The 25300-nt window shown below is 47.7% G+C and overlaps 1 protein-coding gene across 3 annotated transcripts in view; it reads left to right on the forward strand.

Annotated features, from left to right (window-relative positions):
- Positions 1–25300, forward strand: part of MGLL (monoglyceride lipase) — a 129358-nt gene that overhangs the window by 4249 nt on the left and 99809 nt on the right. The window contains exons 1-2 of one of the 3 annotated variants that reach the window (XM_025885418.2): positions 13176–13331; positions 14606–14750. In XM_025885418.2, coding sequence (XP_025741203.1) covers positions 14626–14750 — 125 coding nt within the window. In that variant the 5' untranslated portion in view covers positions 13176–13331; positions 14606–14625. Of the gene's footprint in view, positions 1–13175; positions 13332–14009; positions 14137–14605; positions 14751–25300 lie in introns of those variants that run through there. The other 2 variants (XM_073901736.1, XM_025885419.2) reach the window with 2 other exon arrangements.

Here is a 25300-nt window from a genome sequence, read left to right on the forward strand (position 1 = left end):
TCTTTCTTTCTTTCTTTCTTTCTTTCTTTCTTTCTTTCTTTCTTTCTTTCTTTCTTTCTTTCTTTCTTTCACAGTCTGTGTTTTTAAAATTTAATTGAAGATATTTTTCCTCCATCTGGGTAATAAAGATATTCTCCTGCCTTTTCTTCTATTAATTTTTTAAGTCTACCTTTCATCTGTAGGTGTCCAGTCCATGTGACAGTAGGTAGAAATTCAGTGTTATTTTTCCAATACCACTTACCAAGCTCTTTGCCACCTCTGGCTCTTATGTGCTTGTAGGGAGAAGCTGGTGATTCAACTGCATTCATATCTGGGTTGAAAATGTTATAATTAACTATACACACATCCTAAATTTAAGTGACTCATTCTGTCATTTGGGATCTTCTTAATCCTTTTGTTTTAATAGTTTGAAGCTCTTTTAGGTGTTGAGAGGTAACGCCTGGGTCCTGGTAGACTGGGGTTGCTAGATTTCGCAACTAAAAGTACAGAATGCTTGGTTACATTTGAATTTTGAATAAACAATGAATAACTTTTTAGTATAACTATGTCCCAAATATTGCATGGAATGTACTAATAAACTGAAAATTAAGTCCCTGTTTATCTGAAATTTATTTATTTTTAAGATTTTATTTATTTATTGGACAGAGAGAGAGGGAACAGAAGCAGCGGGAGAAGGAGAGGGAGAAGCAGGCTTCCCGCTGAGCAGGGAGCCCGGGGCTCGATCCCAGGACCCTGGGATCATGACCTGAGCCGAAGGCAGACGCTTAACGACTGAGGCACCCAGGCGCCCCTGTTTATCTGAAATTTAGGTGGAACTAGTTAGAAAAGAAATAGCAAATAAAGCCTAAAGCCAGCAGAAGGAGGGAAACAATAAAGGTTAGAGCAGAAATAAATGATATACAAACAAACAAATGGTAGAACAGATCGACGAAACTAAAGAACTGGATCTTCGAAAGAATTAATAAAATTAATAAACCCCAAGCCGGGCTTATTAAAAAGAAAAGAGAAAGGACCCAAATAAATAGATGAAACTGGCTTCTTGCATCTTTTCAGACAAGTCTATGACATTCAACCCACAGGATGTGTCTTGACTGAGTCTTCCTGCCCTCCTTCAGCCCTCGGCCCTTGTCCCTGCTAGTCACAAGGAAATTGGTTACACACCACTCCTGGCTGGCATGGCTGGGCTCCTGTCCTGAGTCCTTCCAAATAACCCATCCTTAAATGAATATCTCTATTTCACCTAAGGGTTTAACTAACTCTTCTCAAATGTTAACATGCTTACGAATGACCTGGGAGCCTTGTTATAACGGCAGACTGGTTCGGTGGGTCTGGGGTGGGGCGTGGCATTCCCTATTTCTAACAAGCTCCTAGCACAGGTTGATGCTGCTGGTCCATGGACCATACTCTGGTAGTAAGGACCCACTGGATGCCTGTGCTCATCCCTAGGGGGCCTGGGTGTTAAACCATCGGGACTTTGGGAACCAGAGCAAAGCCTAACGTGGCCTACTCACGTTCCTTTCTTCCATGCCAATGCCCAGAAGGGGACAAGAGCCCGCATTAGAGAGAAGATAAGCTGCAGGTCACAGGCTTGGGATTCTGCCAGAATCTTCACACACCCTCCTCTGGCTGTTGAAGATGAATGTTGCCATCACATGACTTCTTGTATGAATCATTGTGTTATCCTTCACAGCCTGTCCACACGCACACCTTCCTCAGGGTGTTCCCCTCCCTGGCTGTGATGGTAGCTTTCTTGGCCCTCTTGCTCCTTAGACTGCAAATCACATGAGAGGAAAGATGGTGGGTTTAGCTCCTTGCCCCAGCATCCAGCACCATATCTGGCTTGTAGCAGCTGCTTAGTAAATGCAAATTACATGAAGGAAAGAAAGAAGAAATGAATATTTACTTCTATTGTCAAGATGGTCCTTGAAACCACGTTTTTATTCATTTTCAAGGGCTCCCTGGGCAGGGTTGTTTTGCTGTGGCCATTGGCAGACTTTCCTGAGGGAGGAACAAGTCCTGGGAAGTCTCCCTCTCTCTGTTTCCTGTTTTCCTGTTCCCGAGTTGTCAGCTGCATCATACCACCCGCCCTACCCCACTCTTGGGGACTTAAATAGGCCAACTTCTCCGCTTGACAGAATTCCCATTTCCCAGTGTTCCAGCTGCTGAGCCTTCTCCAGGCTGATCTGGAGAGACTCTTTAGACTTCGGTCTATTCAGCTCTTTCCCTTCTCCCCAGACATCTCGACAGCATGCCCTGCAGTTCCTGCTCCCCACATCCCTGACCTTCCTTCTACCTGCCAGTTCCCAATGGCTCTGAAAGCCAAAGGCAACCAGTTAAGTTGTATCTGTGAAGGTTCTTTGATGGCAAGCAACAGAAATCAAATATGGCTGATGTAAGTCCAAGGGGCCTTTTTGAGGTGTCTGTTGGGTTGCTCATAGAACCCACTAAAGACTAGAAGACCTGGCTTGGAATGAGGACCAGGACACGCAGCAGGTCACTCAACTACCTCACCCAGAAAGCCTGAGAATGAGTGAGCTCTGCCTGAGCCTCACAGCCCATGTCACTCTGCTCAAGAATTAGTCAGAGACAGTGCAGTGGCTTCCGTGGGCCCTGGTTGGCCAGAGTGATGCAGGCACTTTGACAGTTGCCCCCAAGAATTCACACAGCAGTGGAGGGTTCATTAAAAGGAAATACAGCTGTGTTTGGAAAGGAGCAAGTATTGCCTGGTGGTGGTCAGCAAACAAATCAAAGAAAACCAATGTATGTATAGATCTCTTCCAGCTTTGAAGGAAATGAGAGGAAATCTGACATAGGTCTGTGGCAGGATGTGGGTGAGAGACCCCCAAGTATCTTGATTCCTGGTTTCCAATTGCTTTTCATATTGGAAACACTAAGAACCCATTAAGAATGTAGTTCCCCTGAGATACAAAAGGTGGGAGACTGGACTCTTTTTCTAATTCAGATTTGGCCACTAACTTGCTGTGCAACCTTGGGCAAGTCACCTCACCTCTCTGGTCTCAGTTGCTTTACCTATAAAATGATGGCTTTAGATTCCATGACATCTAGGACTTCTTCCAGCTACAAAATCCTCCCCAAAGCTTGCCAATTTTGCTTGATGTCCACTGAAATGTACATTTCATATTGTATAAGGTAACACGATTTCAGAAGACACAGTTTTCAGGTGTGTGGTATTTACAAAGGCAACTTAGAGGGGAGACTTGATGCTGTGTTACAAACAGTAATAACAATAATAATACTGTACCTCATACATAAAGGATTTGCTATATGCCAGGCATTGTTCTAAGCACATTAATGTGTTAATTCGTTTAATCTTCACAACAGTTCTGTGAAGCAGGTTCTATTATTACCTCCATTTTACTGATAAGGAAATGGAAGCACAGAGAGGCTAAGTAACTTGCCCAAGGTCACACAGATTCTAAGTCCAAGAGCTGAGTCAGACCCCGGGGTCTGTGCCTCTAACAAGCATAGCATGTGGCCTCTTTAACCAAAACCAGCCAATTAAAAACAGACCAGAAAAAAAAAAGAGCTACTATTTAGAAAAACTGTGCAGTGTGCTCCTCCCCCTCCCCAACCTTGTCTAGATTATCTGGAAATTTCTATACATATGTAGCAGTTTCTGTAGTTACTCAACCCATCATTGGACTTTCCCTACCTAATCATAACCACTACCTCATTTGCCTTCAAAGACCAAAACTTAGCATTAGGTCAATCGCATCTATTTCAAAAGAAGCCAAAAAAAATTTTTTTTTTTGCAAAAAACGAAGTAGAAAGATACACATGTGTGACCTGCCACTGTTACTTGCTGTAGGGGTCCATTTTATTTGTGCTTATAATGACCCCAAAGGAATATTTTTCAGCATGTAGAACTTTTAACCGCTCCATTAACCAGATTAGTCAGTGCAGGAATTTCTCCTTTACCGCTGAGAGCAGATCTCGTTATAGTGATTGGGCTCACTTACTAATTGCTGGCTTTCTGGACTTGCCAAATGCATTTAAAGAAGGTGGTGTGTGGGTGGGGACTAGTATTTTCATCTTAGTAGATTTGATTGTGCTTAATGGCCTTTCCTAATAGGGCTGGCCCTGGTGCTTAAATACATAGCAAAAATAGCCATCCACAGAATGTTTCTGAGAGCTGGAAAGAGCCTTGGAGACCATCTGGGCCAATCCTATGCTGACCCACCGGAAGCTGAATCCGGGAAGTGCAATAGCAGGCTGGTATGGAAGGAGCCCTCCCCAGGAAATGCAGGCTAGAGGCAGAGCACGGCAGTGGGGGAGGCCAGGCCCACACCCAGCTCTCCTGCCAGGATTCCACCACTGACACTATGGCTTTGCATCATCTATGTTACATGCTCTGTAATTTACCAAATATCTTTCTTTAAATCGACCCATGTTTTAAACTCCGTGTCTTTTTAACAGGTTTCTTGAAATAGAAAAGAACAGTTGCCACACATTTAAGGTAACCCTACAAATAAAATGAATAATAATATTAACAAAACGAAGTGGCTAAAAAGGGAGATGCACAAATATTGGAATGTTACCGACACATAAAAACCTAACAAAGACTTTGTTTTTTACTCATCAGAAAGATGAAAGAGAAGAGGGCCTTTCTCACTGTGAAGCTGAATGTTATTTCATCCTTGAATGTTGAACACCTGTATCCATTTTCCCTAGCAGCCTGGGTTTACACAGCAGCCTGCGGCAAAGGACAGAACACGGGAGGTGGATGGATTGGGTCTAGAGGCCGGCTCGGCCACTTCCTCACATACAGCCTTGGGCAAGGAAAGGGACTGATGTGGTTTCCTCAACTGCAAAATCCCATGTGAGGGCCCTCCCACAGGGAGGCAATGGGGGCACCTATATTCATTTACGTTCCTATTTTGATTCCAACAGATGCAACTTCTGTGGGAACCACACTAAAAGGATCAAAAATTCCCTGTTTTGTTTTTCCTGCATGATTCCTAGTGGTCAAGGAAAGGCAGGAAAGTGCCTTGACTGCCACACCTGCCATTCTGGAATGATCTCTTCTAATGACATTACCCTTCCATTGATGTGCAAGGGTAGACGGAGGGTGGAGGCAACTTTCCAGAACTTTCCTGCACCCACACTTGTGTTAGAACTTATTTCACATTTAATACCCAGCAGCCCTCTCTTAACCATGGAGATCAAGGGCCCCAAATCTCTACAGGGAGAATTTATTTTTATTTTTATTTTTTTATTTTTTTACGATTGTGTATTTATTTGAGAGAGAGAGAGAAATCACAAGGGGCAGGGAGGGGCACAGGGAGAGGGAGAAGCAGACTCCCCACTGAGCAGGGAGCCCAAAGTGGGACTCGATCCCGGGACCCTGAGATCATGACCTGAGCTGAAGGTAGACACTTAGCCAACTGAGCCACCCAGGTGCCACTACAGGAAGAATTTACGAAGAAGGAACTTTTTTATGGAAAAAATAGGGAAAGGGGCCAAGGCAGAAATGATTTGGGGAAAATTTTTACAACCATTTCAATAAGACAGAACAACAGAATCAACACACCTTGTCACAGCAACATTAAGGATATTTATGACCTCTCTGTAACAGCACTGGGTACATGACTTTGTTGGTTCTGTCCTCCAGTAAATTCTTTTTTGTAGGTATTGTGTAGACTACAAAGTGTTTCTTTTTTCCTTTCTCTTTATTTTGGAAAAACCCAGTAGTCATCCTGAGTAGGGGAAAACCCAATTCTCTCTGATAGTGTCTCCTTTACTTTTACACAGAACACTTCCCTTCTGGTGCTCCTGGTCACCAAAGATGTGGGGTTTTCCCCACGCCAGACAAGTCTGTGACATCAGTTGGGTGTCCTATGATCTAACTCAGTTCTGACTCTGTCTACCTAGAGATAGTGGAAACCTGCAAAGTCACAATGCAAATGGCCATTCACTGGGGCCCCTGGGACAACAGACCTTCTCACTCCCCTGAGGAGATGTTTCTCAAGCCCTGTCCTTAACACCCAAACTCAACAGTTTGGTCCCCCCTCTTCGAGAAGCCCAGCAGCATGGAGCCAGCAGAGATGCCGTTACTTCCCTCTGATGCTCTTGCTTCTTACTTTCTCCCTTCCTCCTCAAGGTATTTCTGGCATGTTCCACTCTCCTCAGACCTCAGGGCACCTACAGAAAACCAAACAAGAACCTGCCAGGTGGTTGCTCCGGGGACAGGAACCAGGGTACAGGAGGCGGCAGGAGACTCACCATTCACTGTTAACTCTGGTTCTCATGGGAACTTCTCACACATGCATAAATTCCCTTCATTTAATAATGGTGACATGGTCTCACACCCTGCCTACCCTATGCCAGGCGTGCTAAGCAACTAACCTGCTCTATCCCAGTAAGTCTCATGAGCTAGACAGGATTCTTAATTAGCCTCCTTTGGCAGAGGCATAAAGAAGGTAAACCAGTCGCCCAAGATTGTGTAGTTCAAGTCACCAGAGCCGGAAATGAATCCAGATTGTCTGGCTCCAAAATGCACGGACTTCGCCACCACGTACCACTACTTCTTCTTCACACAAAACTTCTTCAAAGAGCTGTCTCCACTTACTTTTGACCCACGTCCTAGCTCAGTGTAGACTGTCTTCTGTCCTAGTTAATCCATGAACTGGGTTCTCTCCAAGGTTACGATGACCTCCTTGTCATTGAGTCTCTTGAACCCATTCTAGTCCTCTTGTTTGACGTCTGAAGAGCACTTGGCCCTGTTGGTCCTTCTTACAACAGGCTGTACCTTTAGATTCTGTGAAATACACCTTCCAAGTAATCTTCTTCTGTGTCTGTCGCCTTGGCAAACTCTCCCGGTCCCCATTCTCCTCCTTCTCCTCACAAGGATCTCTCCTGGGTTCACTTCTACCCCGCCCCCCGCCCAGTTCATGGTTCCTGGGCAATTGAATCCATTCCCATGACATCAAGTACCACTTACTTCCAGGCCCTCATCTCTGGCCCGATTCTCCTACTGTGTCGGCTATTACCCATCAGGCTTTGGCTTGGATGTCCCAAAGAGGCCAAAAGTCCAGAAATACACATAGCACCTCATCAGCCACCACCAAAACCTACCCCCTTCCTCATGTTCTGACCCAGTGAAACAAATCAGACACTCAAGGGTTAGCTTTTTAATTGTTCTTTTAAATTTTGCTTCCAGTATTGTTAGCATACAGTGTTATATTTGTTTAAGGTGTACAATATGGTGATTCAACACTTCCATACACCACCCCCTGCTCATCACAACAAATGCCCTCCTTAACCCCCATCACCTATTTCAGCCATCTCCCCACCCACCTCCCCTCTGGTGACCACCAGTGTGTTCTCTATAGTTATGGAGCCTGTTTTTTGGTTTGCCTCTCTCTCTCTCTGTTTCCCCTTTGCTTGTTTGTTTTATTTCTTAAATTCCACATGAGTGAGATCATATGGTATTTGTCTTTCTCTGACCCCTGATTTCATGTAGTATTATACTCTCTAGCTCCCTCCATGTCATTGCAAATGGCAAGATTTCACTCTTCTTATGGTTGAATAATATTCCATTGTGTATGTGTACACACACACACACGCACACACATGCGCGCGCACACGCACACACACACATATATATCACATCTTCTTTATCCCTTCACCCCCAATTGTTGGACACTTGGGCTGCTTCCATATCTTGGCTATCATCAATAATGCTGCTATAAACATAGGGATGCATGTATGCCTCTGAATTAGTGTTTTTTAATTCTTTGGGTAAATATGTAGTAGTGTGATTACTGGATCATAGGGTAACTTTTTGAGAAGCTTCTATACTCTTTTCCACAGTGGCTGTCCCAATTTTGTTGGCTGTTGCCCCACCAACAGTGCACAAATGTTCCTTTTTCCCCACATCCTAGCCAACACTTGTCGTTTCTTTGTGTTTTTGATTTTAGCCACTCTGACAGGTATGAGGTGATACTTCGTTGTAGTTTTCACTTACATTTCCTTGATGATGAGTGACGTTGAGCATCTTCTCATGTGTCTGTTGGCCATCTGGATATCTTCTTTGCAGAAATGTCTGTTCATGTCTTCTGCGCATTTTAATCAGATTACTTGATTTGGGGGTGTTGAGTTGTATAAGTTCTTATATGTTTTGGATACTAAGCCTTTATCAGATATGTCGTTTGCAAATATTTTCTCCCATTCTGTAAGTTGTCTTTTAGTTTTGTTAATTGTTGCCTTCACTGCGCAGAAGTCTTAATTTTGATATAGTCCCAATAGTTTATTTTTGCTTTCGTTTCCTTTGCCTCAGGAGACCTATCTAGAAAAATGTTGGTATGGCTGACATCAGAGAAGTTCCTGCTTGTGCTCTCTTCAAAGATTTTTATGGTTTTGGATCTCCATTTAGGGCTTTAATCCATTTTGACTTTATTTTTATGTATGGTGTAAGAAGGTGGTCCAGTTTCATTCTTTTGCATGGCTGTCCAGTTTTCCCAACACCATTTGTTGAAGAGACTGTCTTTTTCCCACTGCATATTTTTGCCTCATGTGTTGGAGATTAATTGGCCATATAATCATGGGTTTGTTTCTGAGCTTTCTATCCTGTTCTATTGATCTATGTGTCTGTTTTTGTGCCAGTAACATACTGTCTTGATCACTACAGCTAGTAGTATAACTTGAAGTCTGGAATTGTGATGCCTCCAGCCTTGTTTCTCTTTTTCAAGATTGTTTTGGTTATTCGGGGTCTTTCGTGATTCCATACACATTTTAGGATTGTTTGTTCTAGTTCTGTGAAAAATGCTGTTGCTATTTTGACAGGAATTGCATTAAATCTGTAGATTGTTTTGGGTAGTATAAACATTTTAACAACATTTGTTCTTCTAATCCATGAGCATGGGATATCTTTCCATTTGTTTGTGTTGTCTTCAATTTCTTCATTAATGTTTTATAGTGTTCAGAGTACCATTCTTTTACCTCCTTGGTTAAGTTTATTCCCAGGTATTTTATTTTATTTTACTTTATTTTATTGGTGCAACTGTAAATGGGGTTGCTTTCTTGAGTTCTCTTTTTGTTGCTTCATTATCAGTGTATAGAAATACAATGGATTTCTGTGCATTGATTTTGTATCCTGTGACCTTACTAAATTCTAGTAGTTTTTTGGTGGAGTACTTAGGGTTTTCTATATATAGTATCATGTCATCTGCAAATAGTGAAAGTTTTACTTCTTCCTTACCAATTTGGATTATTCCTTTTTCTTGTCTGATTGCTGTGGCTAGGACTTCCAGTACTCTGTTGAATAAAAGTGGTAAGAGTGGACATCCTGGTCTTGTTCCTGACCTTAGGGGAAAAGCTTTCTGTTTTTCCCCATTGTATATGATGTTAGCTGTGGGTTTTTCATATATGTATGGCCTTTATTATATTGAGGTATGTTCCCTCTAAACCTACTTTGTTGAGGTTTGGTTTTTTTTTTTAAGATTTTGTTTATTTATCTGAGAGGGAGAGAAGAGAATGAGAGATAGAGAGCATGAGAGAGAAGAGGGTCAGAGGGAGAAGCAGACACCCTGCTGAGCAGGGAACCCCCCCTGATGTGGGACTTGATCCCGGGACTCCAGGATCATGACCTGAGCTGAAGGCAGTTGCTTAACCAACTGAGCCACCCAGGCGCCCTTGTTGAGGGTTTTTATCATGAATGGATGTCGGGCTTTGTCAAATGTTTTTTCTGTATCTACTGAAGTGATCATATGGTTTTTATCCTTTGTCTTATTGATGTGATGTGTCACATTGACTGATTTGCAAATAGTGGACCACCTTGCAACCTGGGAATAAAGCCCACTTGAGCGTGGTGAATGATTCTTTTTAATGTATTGTTGGATTCGGTTTGCTAATATTTTATTGAGGAGTTTTGCACTTATATTTATCAGAGATATTGGCCTATAGTTCTCTTTTTTGTATTGTCTTTATCTGGTTTTAGTATCAGGGTAATGCTGGCCTCATAGAATCAATTTGGAAAGTTAGTTTTTCTTTAGGGGGGTGTAGCAGAGGGGCTGGCAAACAGGCAGATGCGTGCACCACCCGAAGAAGGCAGCTTCCATCCAGCCACAATGCTGACCACTGTCAGGCACAAATGTGGCCCCATATTGCCAGGCTTTTGGCCTTTTAGAGGAAATCCAGAGACCAGCACTATCACATGGAATGTTGGCCAGTAATTCAAATATTTTGAAAGCACAGCAATGGCCAATCTCAACCTCCTCTGACCAGATGCAGTCCACAGGCTGCCAAGTTATACCTCTGCCTGCCCACTCTCCTGAGGTGAGTGTGCTCTATCCCACAGATACAAGGATCATTTCTGGCCAACTCCCACATCTCTGGCCTGACTGTTCTCTTCAGTTCGAGACCCACAAATCCAGCCTTCCCTACAAGCACCTCGTGCTCGACACATCCAACACTGCAGTGAACTGGAAGACAGGGCACTAGAAATTACCCCACCTGGACAACGGAGAGAAAATAGACAGGAAAACAAATGAAGAGAGGCTCAGAGACCTATGGGACCATAACAAGAGATCTAACATCGGATCATGGAGTCCCAGAGGGAGAGGAGGAGAAAAGACAGTGGGGTGGACAAGGCTAAAGGAAAGAAAGAGAGACAACACTGAATGCTAACAAGGATGCTGAGAAACTGGATCTCTCACACATTCTGGATGGGCATGTGAAATGGCATGGCCACTCTGGAACACATTGCATCTTAAACAACATGCAATTTCCATATGGCCCAGAAATTACCGTCCCGGGAAATGAAGACTCACGTTCACACAAAAACCTCTACATGAGTGCCGAAAGCAGCTTTATCTGTGAGGGCCCAAAGGGGTAATGACCCAAAAGTCTCTCAACGAACCGTGTGGTTTATCCACATCCTAGAATGCTACACACAACCACCCGGAAATGTTAAATAAAAACAGTGAATCCTAAAAGGTCATATACTGTTGATTCAAGTCATAAAAAGTTCTCGAAATGAGAAAATTTTGGAAACAGAGAACAAATTAGCACCTGGCAAGGGTTATGAAGGAAATGGGGGTGGGCTACAAAAGCGCAACACAATGTTCTGGAACGTTCTGCATCTTGACTGTATCAATGTCAATATCCTGGTTGTGATACTGTCCTACAGTTTCCCAAGATGTTACCATTGGGGGAAAGTGGGTAAAGGACACACAGCATTTCTCTGTATTATTTGTTACCAACTGCATGTGAATCTACCAGTATCTCAAAATAAGTTTACTTAGGGAAAAAAAAAAAAGCCAGATACACAATAGCACAGTCTCAATCTCTTAACTCCCGGTTTCCCAACCTGCTGACTGCACACCACGCTCTCATTTATGCTGGTAACCGAGCAAGCAAATCTTCAAACTCTGTTACCACCATTTCTAGGGAGGCTCTGTGACAACTTCAGCAAAATCTGTCCTCCAAACTCTCACACTGTCTATTTAAAGTTTTGGAATGTTGGAGCTGGAAAAAACCGAAACAACAGCAGCATCCAAGGTAGACTGGTGGGCTCTGGGCCCCCTTGACCCGTATCATCAGATCCCCAATTGCCCCGCCTTGAAGAAATTGCCATCCAAGTAAATACAATGTACTTAGCAGGGCCAGCTTGAAAGCCCGCCCCCAGCTCCCTGCCCCAGGGCTGCTGCCTCTAGACGCGTCTAGACACGTCCTGCACGGATGTTGTACACTGCCCCTTGGAGAAGTCATGTAGCTACCCCTTCTCTGTCCTGGGCCTGGTGAACTGCTTGAGGCCAGAGAGCTGGCTGAGCCACTGGGAGGCACTTAAAACTCATAGCTTCTCAAAGGCTATTGTTTTACTTCTTAAGTTAGATCACAGGCTCTAAGCAGCCTGGGCCCCCTGCACTCACACAATGTGACATTGAGATACCAGTTTCTGGAGGACAGCAGTTCTTTTCAACATTGGTATGGTGTAAAGATATTTGTGAAAGAAGGAAAGGCACAAAGGCCAGCTGAGGTCAGTGTGAGCTCGGGACATTTGTCACACTCCTTGGGGACACAGGTATTGTAGTAACCAGGCTACAGGTGGGGAGATTAAGGCCCACAGGAAGGAGGAGCTAGAACAGGTGATCTGGACTACACTCCCTCCACTACAGGTGGGGAGATTAAGGCCCACAGGAAGGAGGAGCTAGAACAGGTGATCTGGACTCTAAGTCCAGGGCTGGCTCCTGTACCCCTACAGGCTACATTGCTAGTTGTACCGGACACTGTTCAAACCTGCCCCTGGCCTGTGTAGATGCCCCGGAGATTTCGTTTGGGGCCCACCTCCTGGGACCTGGGGACGGTTGCTGGGTTGGAAGTAGAGGGACAAGGCCTACATCAGTCTGCCTCTACCCTACCTCCTGGGGAGCTGTGCACCCCACCCCAGCTTTTTATGTGTGTGTCTGACCATGTGTGTCTCTCTGGGGGGGGGTGAATATGTCTGTGTATGAGTGTGTGCGTGTGTGCGTGCACGCGATATGAGTGTCTGCCCATATGTGCATGTCATGTTTGTATGCTTGGAGAGGTCTATGGGTGTCTGTGTGCATGAGTGTGTCACTCTGCGTTCCTTTCTATGTATGTCTATGTGGGTTTGTGTATCTCTGTGGATGTCGCCTGTCTTCTTTGTGTATTAAGTATGTATGCGTTTGTGTGTCTGTGCGTGTGGTATGTTGTTTGTGCATCCCCATGTGTCCATGCGTGTGTATCTGTGGGGACGTGTATGCATGCCTGCATGTGTGGTGTGTGTCCCTGTGAACATGTAGCATCTGCATGTGTGTTTTCTGTGTCTGTACGTGTAGTATCTGGGTGTGGGTCTGGGCACGCATGTGGTCCGTGTGCGTTTGCAGTCTGTATGTGTGGTGTGCGTTTGTGTCCTTACGTGGGTCTGTGTGCGCGAGGTGTGTTGCGCGTGAGTGTGGCGAGTCCTCCCGCGCTGACACTCCGGTAAGCCGCCTAGGTTCCAGGCCTCGTGACGGTCCCTGGGCCGCCACCCCGGGGCGCGGCCTCCCACGAGGTCGGGCGGGGAGGAGCGCGTGGCCGGGTCCGCGGGCTGTGCCCCCGGCTCCTCCCCGCGGGCCGGGCACACGTGGGCCCCGGGCGCCGCCTCTCCGCACCGCCCGCCTGTCCCGCGCGTCCCCACCCACCTCGGGCCGCCCCCGCCGCCGAGCCGGCCCGGGGATAAAGTGGCAGCGCAGACGCCGCGCCCTGTCGCCGCGGAGCCGGCGGCGCGCAGCTTGGCCCGGCACCCGCCCGCCGCAGACGAGGACCCGCGGCGCTCGGGGAACGCGACAGCGGCGCTCGTGGCCCCGGTAACTGCCTCCCGGCCCCCGCCCCAGCCAGCAAGTGCCGTCCCCAGGGGTGGGGAGCAGCCTCGGGGGTCCCCCGCGCGTTCGGCGTGGGCTCCCGCGCCCCCTGGTGCGCGCGCGTGTGTGCGCGCGTGTCTGTGTGGTGCGCGTGTCTGTGTGTGCGCGTGTGTGCGCGCGCCCTCCCCTGCTCCCTCGCACCAGCCCCCAAACCAACTTGTCCCCGTCAACTCCATCTTCCTGGTCCCCGCCGTCCCCGTGCACACGCCAGGCGAAGTCTCCTGGTTTTTCCTGTGGCTTTCCCAGTGACAGCTGCAGAGCTCCATTCCCTGCGCTGTCGGAGACAGGCAGGAAGCAAAGTTTGTCAGGAGCCTCGGGGGTGACTTTGCCTCGGGGACCCGCATTTGTGCGTGTGCGAGGTGCCTCGGTGTGCGCGGAGCTAGTTTCCCAGTTTCCCGGGGCTCGCGAGCCCTTCTCGTCCCCGAACCCCTCCATCGGTTTGTGTAAGGAAAGTAATGACCTAAACTAGTAGCGGGGCATCGCAGGCGCCTGTTCCCCCGCCCCTGGGGAAGGAGGGGAGCCCCGGAGAGCTTGTCAGTGCTAGCTGGTAACAGGCTCCCTGGCTCCGCACCCCTAAAGCCCGAAAGGCAGGCTCTGGGGGCAGGGCGTGGGGTAGGGGACAGGGGCTCGGGAGCTGCTTGAATGCTGCCCTGTGACGGCCGAGATGAGGGAACAGCCCTTATTTGCCTGGCTCTGATCCTTCATGCTGTGGTGGTTGTGGAATGCAAAAACCAGGACATGATGGAAACAGGTTTGTCATGGAACCTTTGGAATTTCAGACAGGAGGAATTAATTGGAGTATCATCCACCTCATTATTGTGCCCCTTTGAAACTTCCTTGGGGATTTTAAGATAGATGGGTCTTCTTGCAGCTGGGTCTTTATACCCACAGAGCTGACTATAATTTCCACTTGATTACAGCTAAAATAGTCTTTAAGATGAAGTTTCCTGAAATGATTTAAAATAAACACAGATGGGAAGGGGGAAAAAGCTGTAATGAGGCACTTAAAAAATAAAGTGAGCATTTTCTTAAGAACAAATGGGATTTTTCAGTCTCGGAGAGATTGCAAGAAATATATGGGTTTTTAAAAATCTTTGAAATGGAGGGTTTTTTTTTTAACTGCTTAAAAATTATTACTGACACCAAACAAGGCTTTTCTCTCCATCTCTATGTGTTTTGCCATATTTCTGACTTTGGAATATGTCCTCTTTTCTTTCAAGGACTTGCAGATCCTTTCAGAATGCCAGAGGAAAGTTCTCCCAGGCAGACCCCGCAGAGCGTTCCATACCAGGACCTGCCTCACCTGGTCAATGCCGACGGACAGTACCTCTTCTGCAGGTACTGGAAACCGACAGGCACACCCAAGTAAGTCTGCCCCAGAGTGCTGCCCCAGATGCACATGGGCACATTCTCACCTGCCTCTCCTCCTTCTTCATGTAGCATCTCATCTGGGGCCACTTTCTTCATGACCTACTTCACATCAGGCACAGCGGTGCTAACAAAGCTGAGCTTTATACTTGATCTTTTTTTTTTTTTAATTAAGAAGCAGGAGTTCTATTTTCATTATAACAACCAGGATACGGAATCTACCGTATGGCAGTGTTCAAAAATTCCACATGACTTTATTTTTTGTACTGAAATTGATTTCCTGTGGTATAAGCATTCCTTTAAAAACCAAACCCAACAACTCCAGAAAGCCACCTAAGCAGATAAGAAAATCAAAATATATCAATAGAGTAATCTTCGTTCTCTTTCCTGCTTGATTATGAGCTTCAGAGGTATCATACGTGCACAACTAGGAAGAAAGGGGCCTGGGTATTTCCTTCTGATTTCTTGCCAGCTCAATTACTTTGTACATTTTCCATCAAGAATTTGTCTTGCTATTAGAAACAGGCGTTGGGACTATACACCATCAGACAGCTGGTCTCCGGCTGCTCCCCTCCTCTTGTACAAAACAAGGAAAACCCTGCTTGTTTGTGTTATCCAGGGAAAGAAATTATTTGTGGTAACCAATTGGCCTGGTGACAGGTGAGCATCTTCTGTCCCATGGACATTTTACCTGCCTCGAAGGCCTCTGGTCTCCTAGGGGACATGGTCTAATGTGGATTATGTCTCTCTTTGTGTTTCAGTGATCACCTGACCCTAGCACAGCCCGAGAGTCTCTCCTATATTTTCAACAAGGTAATCCAGGTAGCTACCCTTTGAAAACACAGAGATAGGGACTTTTAAAGACCTGATTTAAATCATAGCTTCAGGGCAGCTGTAAACTGGCTCTCATAATGGACTGGTAATAATTCCTACCAGTTCTGGCAATATCTTTCTTGACGATTTCCTCGGGAAGAGAGTGTGTATGTCTGCATATGTGTCAGATGGAGAGAGTGGGGAAGGGAGGGAAGGAAGGAGGGAGGAAGTTGGGGGTAGGGAGAGAGAGGGGGAGGAAGGGAGAGAAAGGGTTGTCAAGCATTATCATTAATTCTGCATTCTGACTTATTCTCCACTCTGACTTAACTGGCTGTAGAATTGCATATTCTCGGTTCAATTTCTAAGAACTTTGTGGTATGTGGTGCATTATTTGATCAATTTACAAAAAGAGGACAAAGAATTGGAAGTATACATTTTTAATGTCCAGGTCCCAGACTTTGGGAGCTTTCCTTGGTTGAGTGGGGAGGCCATCTTAGTTCGAGGTCAATGAAATAAGGAGGGCCGTGGGTGTCTGGCTGGGGCCGCGAAGGGCGGTGGGCGAGTGGGTCGGGAATGGCCGAATTGGCTGCCCTTCCTTGGCTGTGAGTGGTTTTCACAATCTCCACGCTGACGTGGTGCTGTGGGGAATTCTGTCTGCTCCTTAGCTTTTGCTCCACTTAGAAGCAGCAACCCCCGTAGTTTGAACTGAGCTGTCTCTGGGAAGTCAGGGTTTGCGTTGTAGTGGTTGCCGATGGCAGTAAGAAAGTAGGTGGGTGGCTGAGGCAGTTGGGTCCTGGGAGTTGGGAGAGAAATGTGACCGGGGCGGTGGCATCCCCATCTACTCTGCCTCTACCCCGTGGAGATGATGCAGATCGTAGGGAGTTGGGGCCAATGTCAGGGGTGATCTTCAAACCATTTCACCAGCAGTCCCGACCAATCAGAAATTCCGGGAGGCCCCCTGTGGCAGGTGTTAACCCTGTGGTGGCATCTCTGGATCTTGAGGAGGGCTAGGGCCTCCTGGAGGAGAGATCATGGCAGCCAGAGTGATGGGGAGTGGTGAGGGCCTCAGGGCAGAGGTTTATACCACCTGGTATGAGAGCATGTCCATGTCTTAATAACTGAGAGCAGCTGCTCCGGCAGCCAGCAGCTCCCGTGCAGGCCTGCCTTCCTGTGTGATCTGGAACATCTCCACTCTGGAGTTTCAACACTGTTGCCTATTGCTTTCAGGAAGGGGGAGGGGACCGCAGGTCACCACTGGCCTCAGTCTGTACCCTCTGGGGAGTGTCCTCAAGGCCCTTTCCCAGTTAAGCTCAGGGCCTTCTCTGTTCTACCATCTGTGGGGAAAACCCAGACAAATGTCACCTTCTCTCTGTCCTTCCATTCTGCTCCATTAAAAAAAAAAAAAAATTTCTCCCAGAGGACCTTGAGACCTCCGAAGCCACCTCAGGTGTCACTTTACACAGAGGGTATGTGTGCACCCCTCTTGGTTGCACTGCTTTGGGTCGGTTTTGTGGTCAGCGAGTTGCCTCCAGCTCCTGGGGCCTGCCTCAGAGCACCTGGAACCTTCTGCTCTCTCAGGACTTGCTGGGCTCCAACACCAGCCCTGCAGGTGGCTCAGAGCAACCCTGGGTCACAGGTGTCAGCCACAGCAGGGAAACCGGCCTAACCTGCTTATGGAAACAGATGATGTCTTTATAAATGCCAGCCTCTCAAACTGGACCCTGAGAAAGAAGAAAGCATTTCTTGGGATCGTCATTCTAACATGTGTGTCCAAACACGACACTGTTTTTTTTTTTTAATTTTTTTTTCGATTTTATTCATTTGAGAGAGAGAGACAGAGACAGTGAGAGAGCACAAGTGGGGAGGAGAGGAAGAAGCAGGCCCCCCACAGAGCAGGGAGCCCGATGCGGGACTCGATCCCAGGACCCCGGGACCATGACCCGAGCTGAAGGCAGACGCCCAACCGACTGAGCCACCCAGGCGCCCCACAACACTGTTTTTAAGATAGCAGGCCAGAGGCTCAGCCTTGAATCATTTCGTGCCAGAGCTTTGTTTTTTTTTTCTTTAAGATTTATTTATTTATTTGACAGAGAGAGACACAGCGAGAGAGGGAATACAAGCAGGGGGAGTGGGAGAGGGAGAAGCAGGCTTCCCGTGGAGCAGGGAACCCGATGCGGGGCTTGATCCCAGGACCCTGGGACCATGACCTGAGCCGAAGGCAGACGCTTAATGACTGAGCCACCCAGGCGCCGCACGTGCCAGAGATTTTTAAGCCTACGTTTGGCAGTGTCAAGGCAAATTCATGCTCCTCTGGTGTTATTTCCTATGATAACAAATGTTATGCTTAAGGTAGAGCAGAATTATATCAGTTGAGTATCTCATATTAATGGAGTATCAAATATGTTACAGGGTCTGTATTCGACTGTCTACACACACGATCTCATCTGGACCTCGCATCAACCTGTGAGGCAAATGTTACCATGACTCTTTCCATTCTACACGTGGGAGAACAGGCCCAAGATGACCCAGCTAGCGTAGCTGGATTCAGTTCAGAATCCTCTGGCTCCAAGTCGGTTGCTCTTAATGCACCACTGAGAAAGACAGACCTTCGTCTTTTAAAGTAGTGTCTTCCTGATCAATTCTTGCATTTCTCATTAAGGTTGAAGATCACTTCACCCTGCAGTAAAGAGTAAAAGAATAATGAATTCTCCCTAATCATTTGCTCATAATTACTGGAAGTGGGAAATAGATGAAAGATACGGATCGTTCGGAAACCAAAAATCTTGGGAGGCCCTGGGGGGAGTGGTTGCTTTATCCAGATGCGGTATCTCGGACTTTGACGATACCGGGTTCTTCAGCACATTTCCAGTCCTGATGTCAGCAGGAAGACGGAGACAGCCCCCCACCCCCCGCCCGGTCGGGCTCGGGTTGCCTTGTGAGCTCCTGTGCGCTGGAGTAGCATTTAGCCCCTTTGCATTCAGTCTGCCATGTGACCCTTAGTCCATTAAAGGACAACGTTAAATGTCAGCTTCTGTTCTGGAAGGTCTTACCCCACCACGCTCAGAACAGTGAAGGTGCGCCTGCCCCACGTGGTTGGAAACCATACTCAGTTTGAGGATTTCAAGGCTTCCTTTGATTCTATGTGATGAGGAGGGCCAGGGGGCCCCCTGCAACTGTGTGATGGTGCAGCTGCGGTCCCCAGCAGATGCCTAGTTCTAGACCTGGGCCAGAGCGTGTTGGCCTGGTTATCTGCGGTGGGTGTGTGTTGGCTACATACGTCGGTGCCCTTCATCTTTCTTTAACACTGATAATTCCCTCCATGCACTTGGTCTCTGGGCAGCCCCTCAGCTCTGAAGAGCTGACAAGTGTTCCTGTCTCTAGCTTCCATGGTGATAACAACTGGTCTATTAGGGGAGCTGTTCCAAAGTGTGGTTGTCCCTTGTCCCTCAGCTTGCAGAGGTCCCGATGCACACACCCTCCCTGGAGACTTGCTGGAATTCACAAGGGACTCATTTTTGAAAATTTCATTTAGCATTTTCTTCCAAATTCCCCTACATTTTCAGAGACCTTCCAGAACAGAAGCCCCTGGAGTTCCTTCTCCAGACCTTGCTGGCTTTGTGCTCTTTCCCTTTCTGGCGTCTGACTTCAGTTTCCATAACCTGGCTTTTCCCCACCAGTCACCCTGCGGCCATGCCCGCACGAGGATGCCACTGCCTCTCCCCTCCCGGTTGCACCAGTCTGGGCTGCATCCAAGGCGGTGCGCAGTTGGTGTGGTTTTCAGGACTTTCCCCTTGGTGACATGGTGTGGGGGCTGGAAATGGGGCACATGGCAGGAAAGGGACTAACGAGCGTCACCTGGCATCGTTTCTGGAACCTCCCCAAGTTGGGCAGGTTGGCCTTGGCCATTGTCAGTGGATCTAGAATCAATAAACCCAGGTCCCTGCTCCCGATACTCCTCTCCTTATCCCTTATTCCCCAGAGAGGAGCTCAGCTGACATCCTCTACCTCTGCCCTGGGTCGCACTGATCCCTTTCTCCACGAAGCCTTCACAACCTGTAGCCGCAACTTTGGGCAATGCCGCTTTAGGACAATTCCTCCCACCTATGCAAATTTACCTGGAGAAGAAGTGATTCCTCAAAGCTGGGATATATTTAAACGTTACAAAACACACTCCCTTCCTGCCACCCTCAATGCCCTCCTCACATCAACCACCAGCACCTTGGGCGTGGCCCTAGTGGCCCCAGAAGATAAGGGCTTCTCCCAGCCAACTGGATCCGGACCCTGGGGATGCAGCATCTCCACCATCTAGCTGGACATAATTTTGATCCCTATTGCCTTCTGGAATTTTGTTCTCATAGACCAGACTGGCTTTTCCTGTGCTCCCCTGCCCCTTCGGTTTTCTAACCAGGTTGTAAGTCAGTTATTTAGTCCCTGTCCCTGCCCCCAGCCTAGGGCATTAATCGCGTGTTCTGGGCAAGATTCCACGAGTTCTGCTTATAGCTTTGAGTGTTTCTGCCTCCTCGTATGTCCCCTGCTGCCTCCTGCAGCTCTCATGACCTCTCCCCACTCTGAACTCCTGCCACCTGCGGGACTAGGTGTCACTGCGTCACTTACCTTTGGTTGCTACATCCTCAGCGTGGACCAGATCACATCCCTTCTTTGTCCCTACAAGGAGCCATTTTGAACTCCATTCTGTTGGTCTTCATGGGTGTGAGGACAGTCCAGCGCCCCCCCACACCCAGCTCCTGAGACCTGCTCCCTAGTTGTAAGGCGCTAGCATAGTTCTTGAGCTCTTCGGAAGCCTCTGTAGCAAGACAAGCTGTTAGGGCTCACCTCCCTGCTCTTCTTGCTCAGCCACAGTCCCGCTCCCATTCAACCAGCCAGTTCGGTCAACATTAAGTTATGGATGTCTACATGCTCAAGGCATTGTGTTGGGCACCAGGGCGGGGAGAGGGTGGCAAAGACTGCTTTGTTTGATGAAGGGGTGGGGGTAGGCGAACACATGGATAATTGTGATGTGATGTGGCAAGCCCCTAGAGATAGGAAACAGCTGAGCCCTGCAGAGCCTTTGTGCAAACGAGGAAAGGGGGTCCATCCAGGTAGACCCAGCCCCTCGGGTGTGTGGCTTGGGAAACAGAAAGTGGGCTGGATTTCAGCTCCTACTCATCCTTTCAGCCAGTGCCCTTGACCTTCAAGAAGGGCATGCCAGGGAGCCGAGGCAGGAATGCGTGGGCTGCATGGGATGTTCAGGAGTCTCAGCAGTGGTATTACTGGGGCAGAAGGCAGGAATCTAATGAAGCTAGAGAGGTGGTAGGGGGCAAAGCCCTGGGGGGTGGGGTGGGCAGGGGAGGCTGCGGGCTGAGCTACAGGCTTGGCCTTGAAACTTCAGGGGGTGGGGGCCCCGTTGGTAGGTTTTAAGCCAGAAGTGCTGTAGTCAGACTTGTAACTTGGACAGCCAGCTGGTTGGAGGTGTTTGCCGTAATCCAGGGGCTAGGTGGAGAGGGCTGAGTCCCCACATAGTAGTGGTTCCATGTGACAGCAGTGGAAGGACTAAAGTTGCCCACTTCTGGTGATGATGGCGGTAGAGACGGGGAAGGATAGCTCCTAGGTGCCTCCCCAAGTGACAGGTGCATGGGGAATACAGGGTTCTCCTTCCCCACACACCCCTTTATTATCTCCACTCTGAAGATGCCCGTTCTCTCTGACGGTGAGGACAGGTGGGGCCCCATGGGACCTTTCCCTGGAGCATCCCTGGAATAAACCAGTAGGAGAAACGGAGGAGAGGGAGCATGGCCAAGCAAACCTAATTGCCAATAAAATATTAATGACGGGGACAAGTTCATTTTCATGAAGGTGAGAAAGGAATCCTGTCTTATATTGGCTCTCCACAATGAGGACTCAAAAATGAAGCACCTTTGACTTACTGTATTATTTTACAAAATTTACACCTAAGCTCTGAGAAAGTGGACCTCATTCTGAATTTATAGCAATGACACTATTTTCAATCAGATCAATCAACTTTTCCCTAGCAATTTAATTTTCTTTTGCCTATTTTAAGACTTTCCAGAAGTTCCTTTCTCTTATATGAGCTGTTGTTTCTCTTTCTGATGCTTCTGCCTTTGTTATAGCATAGCAAAATGCCTTATTTTTAAATAGGGCATCTCTTCTGGGCGGTTTCTTTTTTTTAGGACTCTTCGAATAGCAAAGATCTTCTGATGGCCAGAGGAAGGGCCGGCTGCTATTCTTGCAGTTGGTTTTTCCAACAGCTTCGTTAAGGGATAATTTCTTCCAGTTGCTGTAAGAATGTTCTGCAGATACAAATCTGGCTTTGTTTTGCAGTGGAATCTTAGAAAAAAATAGCAAAATAAGCTGCTTCCTGAATAGCACCCGTTGTCCACCACTGTCTGTTTATCGACACCTTCGAGGTTTAGATCTTAATCCCAGAAGCACTCTGTCCGTGAATGCAAGCCAAACCGTCGGTTATTGTATAAATGGAGGAAATGGTCTTCAGTGGTGCGAATTTTTACAGCTGAGATTCCAAGACGACCCTTGTCCCATATTTTAAGGTCATCCAAGGTTCTTGTTGGTAGGAGGTTCTTTTCATTTCACACAGCCTTGTTCATTGGGGATGGGGATGCTGATGGTGGTCACTGAGGGACTGGGGGTGACAGTGCTCTCTCTGTGTTGGAGACACACACAGCAGGGGGCTGTGTGGAGCCAGGAGGGCCTCGACAAGAGCTGTGAGCCCTGTCACTCCATTTGCAGCTGCCGGATGTGCTGACCATTCATTTCTTCTCTTGGCGCCCAGCAAATTCTCCTGTGTGCAGTGATGAAACACCATGCCTCCCTTTCCTCAAAAAGGTGTAAACAAGCTGTTTCTCATGGGATCACAGCTCTATCTCTTATCTGGAAGGAAAGAAAGGAAGGAGGGAGGGAGGGTGGGAGGGAGCAGGGAGGAGGGAAGAGGAGAAGAGGGATGAACAGAAGGAAAGAAAGAAGGTTTGGAAAAATATATTTTCAGTTGGTGTTAGGATTGAGGGGAATTGGACCTTCCTTTTCCTTGAACAAGTTTCCAAAACCAGAAATATTTACATTTCCATGGGGCAGGATTCATAGTGGTCAGGATGGAAATGGATCACTTTGTGAAGGCACACCTGTGTTCCTTGAGGGCACTCATGCTTCTGTCCCCTCCAGAGAGCAGATGTCGGGCGCAACGGCCCAGAGCAAGGCTTAGATTCCTGAGATGGTGGTGTGCTTCTCCCACCAAAATGCAGGTGTGCCAGTGTTTTGTTTCTCTGCGCATGCGTGTGGTGTCCCTGGTGCCCAGAACAGTGGCCAACCCTCCGCAGGAGCTTGATGAACATGTGTTAATGAGTGAATGAATCTACTCCGAGAGAGGAAAGGGACATGTGAGCATGTCACTAGCAGAGCTATCTCTCTTCTGGTGGAGGAAGTCAGACTTGAGTGCTAAGGTTTCCTTAGAGTTCCCCAGTTCTCCCTAGCCCTGGGGACTTCCCCAAGTAGGTGGTAGAGAGTTTTAGGGGGTTAGAGTCTGTGGGCCTTTTGACATCATGGGTATGTTAAGTATATGCAGTTTTCTGGAAAGGAAGATGGATTGCAGGCTCCATCAGATTCTCAAAATGGGGGTCCCTGACCCCCAAGGCTCTCTACAGGTCTCATCATTTTGCAGTTGGGAAGACTGAAGCTCAGAGGGTAAACATGAGGTCACCCAGGGGGGTTGGCGTGGACCCAGGGGCAGGGTCCTGCCTGCACACTCTCCTCTCTACCATGCTCTCCCAGGAGTTGCTCCCATGCCTTCTTCTCATGGGTTTGCCGCAAGGTAGCCACAAGGTAGCGCCTTCACAGTAGGGATTTCAACAGATGTCCAGTTTGGGGGAGGGCTTGGGGAGGCCTCAGTGGCCACCTCCTTCCTCACTGCTGGAAGCCTTTCGACAACATCTCCATTTTGGTGGTTCTGTTTTCAGTGGATAGAAGCATGTGGGCACCTAGGCGATACCCCAGGATGCTGAGTAATGGGGGTCGATGGACTGCAGAAAGATGGCAGGAGACTCACTTAGGGGCCCCACGAGAAGGGGGATACAGTCTAGGAGGAAGAGAAGCCCAGAAAGCCTCTAGGAGAATAAGAGGAGGATGTGGCAGAGGCGGTATGGGGCTCCCCAATACAGAGGGGGCAGGAGGAGGAACAACAGAAGGAGAAAAGCTTGAAGGCAAGGACAAAACCGTATCTTTGGTCTCATCTGGCCTCTGGTTAATCTCGCCTTGTCAAGGCAGGTCAGTTTCCCCAGGCCACCTGCACGCTACTGGGTTAGAGGTGGAAGACCCCTGGCAAGGAAACTGCTGCCTTTAGATGTTGGGGAAGTTTTGCTCTGTTTATCCTGTTCAGTTGATCTTGAAGAGATACGTTTCAGGGAAAGCCGGTCTCTCTGGATGCAAAGCAAGATAGCCCACTGAACAGTGTGGGCCAGACCGCAGGGAACAGACCAGGTCCTCGTGGACGAGGCGTGGGGCTCTAGGCCTTCCCTGACCAATCTCTGCATCTCTAAAATGGGGGGCACCAGCACCTTTTCCCTAGGGTGGTTGTACGGGTCAGGTATGTGTCAGAGTTCATGTCGGGCACATAGTAAATGAGGTGTGAGTGTGGGCTCTTATTACTTAGTTTGATCTCTTTGGCTGCCTCCACCATCAGTCTGGCAGGCTGTGAGGAAGGACTGTGTGGTGGGCTTGTCTGTTACCCACCATTATCCCTTACTTCCCACCACCCTCCTGGCAAGCAAGCATCAGCCACATAAGCCCTATAGTGAAAGCAATAATGATTTTTTTAAAAGATTTTTTATTTCTTTCTTTGAGACACACAGAGAGGGAGAGAAAGCATGAGCGGGGTGGAGATGTGTGTCGGGGGGGGGCAGAGAGAGAGGTAGAAGCAGACTCCTCGCTGAGTAGGGAGCCCAATGCCGGGTTTGATCCCAGGACCCTGACTGAGATCATGACCTGAGCTGAAGGCAGACATTTAACGGACTGAGGCACCCAGGTGCCCCACAAGAATGATATTTATAAATTTCACCTTTACAGCTCTTCCCCTGTGACCACAGGCTACATGCTTTCCCTCAGTCTTCAGCCTGTTTATTGTTTTTTTTTTTCCCTTAACAGTTAAACAACCATTCATTTCTGTTTTGAGGCATCTGGCTGGCTCAGCCAGTGAAGCATGCAACTCTCGATCTCAGGGTCTTGAGTTGGAGCCCCACGTTGGGTGCAAGATGACTTAAAACAAAAACGCCTCAGTTCCATTTCAGTGAGATTTCAAACTCCCTAAATAACAGAAGTTTAATAGAAATAGATGCTGGGTGCTTAGTTTACAAGGTAAAGAAACCAAGAAAGCCGCAATTGAGCTGTTGGTGGTGAAATTCTTTTTGAGATAATGCATAGTTAGGACCATGAGACACGTTTATCTCAAGTGAGATCTCCATAACAGTATGTGAAGTATGCTCTCGCCTGGCAGGGAGACCAAACCAGCCTTAGCAAGTAAGGCTGGAAGTCAGTGCAAGCAAACCTGAGTAGAAGCATCTACTCCATTTCCAGTAGTCTGTGTCTTAAGACGTTTCTGTCTTGGGCATGTATGTCTCCTTTGGTCCTGATTAGGTATTCGGGTGCTGTGGAAATGTTTCTCTTGCAAGGACTCGGTTAACTGGGACAAGTGCCATCCTGCCATTTACTAC

The sequence above is a fragment of the Callorhinus ursinus genome, unplaced genomic scaffold, assembly GCF_003265705.2.
Source record: "Callorhinus ursinus isolate GAN/ISIS: 27379988/994484 unplaced genomic scaffold, GSC_fseal_2.0 scaffold15, whole genome shotgun sequence".
In the NCBI taxonomy this organism is placed as follows: Eukaryota; Metazoa; Chordata; class Mammalia; order Carnivora; family Otariidae; genus Callorhinus; species Callorhinus ursinus.